Source organism: Danio rerio, chromosome 21, assembly GCF_049306965.1.
Source record: "Danio rerio strain Tuebingen ecotype United States chromosome 21, GRCz12tu, whole genome shotgun sequence".
Taxonomy (NCBI): domain Eukaryota; kingdom Metazoa; phylum Chordata; class Actinopteri; order Cypriniformes; family Danionidae; genus Danio; species Danio rerio.
In genome coordinates, this window is record NC_133196.1 from 35910001 (window position 1) to 35912224 (window position 2224).

Sequence of the window (2224 nt, forward strand, 5' to 3'; positions counted from 1 at the left end):
ATAAAATGTTGTAAAAAAAATGTTGTTTTAGCATTAAAAAATGTACTAACAATGCTTGAACAATAACAGAAAGGCATTATTACATTGTAAAACCCAAAATGTTAAGGTAACTCAAACTGTTTGAGGAAACCAATTAAAACAAACCATTTAGGTTCAAAAGCTAATCCTAATAAATACTGTGAATCCACTTGAGTAAATAAAGCAATTTTAGCACAGTAAAACTCAATAAATAGAGAACTCAACCCAACTGAGTACTGTAAAAACCAACAGATTAAGGCAACTTAATCAATTTGAGGAAACAGATCACTACAAACCATTTGAGTTTAAAAAAAATAACATAAATAAGTACTGTGAGCTTACTCCATTTAAGTTGCAGTAATGAGGTATTTAACTCATTACCTTCAACACCAAGTTCAAAACTTTTCTCAGATGAGTAGAATTAACTTTGTCAATTTTGAGTCCACTACACTTATTTCAGTTGATAAACTTGACTCTTGGATTTTACAGTGTACTTTATAAAATTACACAAAAGACTAAGATAACAATAAGTTTACATTCACCTTCTTTCCATCCTCATTAATAATAATAATAATACATTAAATAAAAATAAATAAAATAAATAATAAAGAAAAATAAGTAGCAGGGGAGTTGAAGTTTTTTTTTAAATATGAAACCGAAATCCTCGAATGATGAATAAATCTCTTGCTTTTCGGTGTTTTATATCTCACTACATGTAACGTTAGTCAAATAATCACAAATTATTTTTTAAACACTAAGTTACTAGTCTTGGGGAAATTTCGATTATTTTTTTATTTATAAATTCAACATTTTAATCATAAAAACAAATTATTTATTATATAAGATATCTTTTTATCCTTAAGTATTAAGCCAAACTTAATAATTTCCACTGAGAAGACAAGTCTTACAGAAATTTTCTGCTGTATCCAAGCTAACACTTCGTCCCAAAATGTATGCAAGTGACCAAATTACATTGGAAAAACAAGTTTTCAATTGCTTCAAAATCGAAAGTACAAAACTCTCTCCAATATATGTTGTTGGATACACGTGATTCGTAACTTTAAAGTGTACTTCTTTAAATTTAAAAGAAATATTTTGTTTAATATCATACACATTTTTCTTATCCTAATAAGATTTTAGCATTCAACTGATCGATTGATTGTGTCTGTAACGTTACAACAAAACGCCGTTAATTTACAGTAACTGGAGTGTTGTTCGCTTAATTTAAAATTCACTTATAAGTGTGTGGCAATATAGGTAACATATACACATATTTTAATAATAGATTAGATTGATTTAAATGATGAAAAGGTATTGTTAGCCGTGAGCTAATACAATGATGAATAGGAGTCTAGTAGAAAGGTTTACTAAGATCGGCCAAACAACAGACGCAATAGGTAAAACTGCTTAAACCACATAAACAATGAATATGTTCCTACTCACCGAATCTTCCCAGTTTTGCCTGTTATAAGTGTTGGATCCCAAAGACGTCGCCATTGCTACAGGAGGCTAGCGCGAACGGAACCTGTACCTACAATGCTTTGCGTCTGTGAAGCGGGGGAAACGCCACAGCGCCCCGTACTGTAACGGTGTAGTATAGCCCAGCTCTGTGTGGTCTGCACAGAAAAGACCAGGGTTATTGATTTAATACTATTTAATCTTTTGACAAATCTAGTCAAATCTAGTTAGTGTCTAATGAGACTTGTTTGTAAGATACTATAATAAGTTAGGGATGGCACAGTGGTTAGTTGCCTCACAGCAAGAAGGTCGCTGATTTGACCCTTGGCTGGGTCAATTGGCATTTTGGTGTGGAGCTTGCATGTTCTCCCTATGTTTGTGTGGGTTTCCTTTGGCTGCTCTGGTTTCACCCAAGGACTTGCTATGGGTGAAGCGGGTTAGCTAAATTATACGTAGTGTATGTGGGTGAATGAGAGTGTATGGGTTTTTCCTAGTACTGGGTTGCAGCTGGAAGGGCATCCGCTGTGTAACACATATACTGCATAAGTTGGCAGTTCATTCTGCTGCGGCAACTCCTGATTAATAAAGGAACTAAGCCGAAAAGAAAATGAATGAATGATAATGATTTATTACCAATTGATACCAATGATTTATTAAACAGTTTTGTAATATTTCATGAAAGCAAAGCAAACTGGCCAAACACATTTTAGGCCTACTTGTTTATTTGATTGTTTATTGATTATACTTT

The 2224-nt window shown here is 32.8% G+C and overlaps 1 protein-coding gene across 1 annotated transcript in view; it reads right to left on the reverse strand.

Moving 5' to 3' along the window:
* Window positions 1-1528, reverse strand: part of rbm22 (RNA binding motif protein 22) — a 19856-nt gene extending 18328 nt beyond the window's left edge. Inside the window, exon 1 of the mRNA NM_213214.1 lies at window positions 1462-1528. Within this exon, the coding sequence (NP_998379.1) occupies window positions 1462-1515 (54 nt within the window). The 5' untranslated portion in view covers window positions 1516-1528. The remainder of the gene's footprint in view (window positions 1-1461) is intronic.
* Between the last annotated feature and the right edge of the window lie 696 nt (window positions 1529-2224).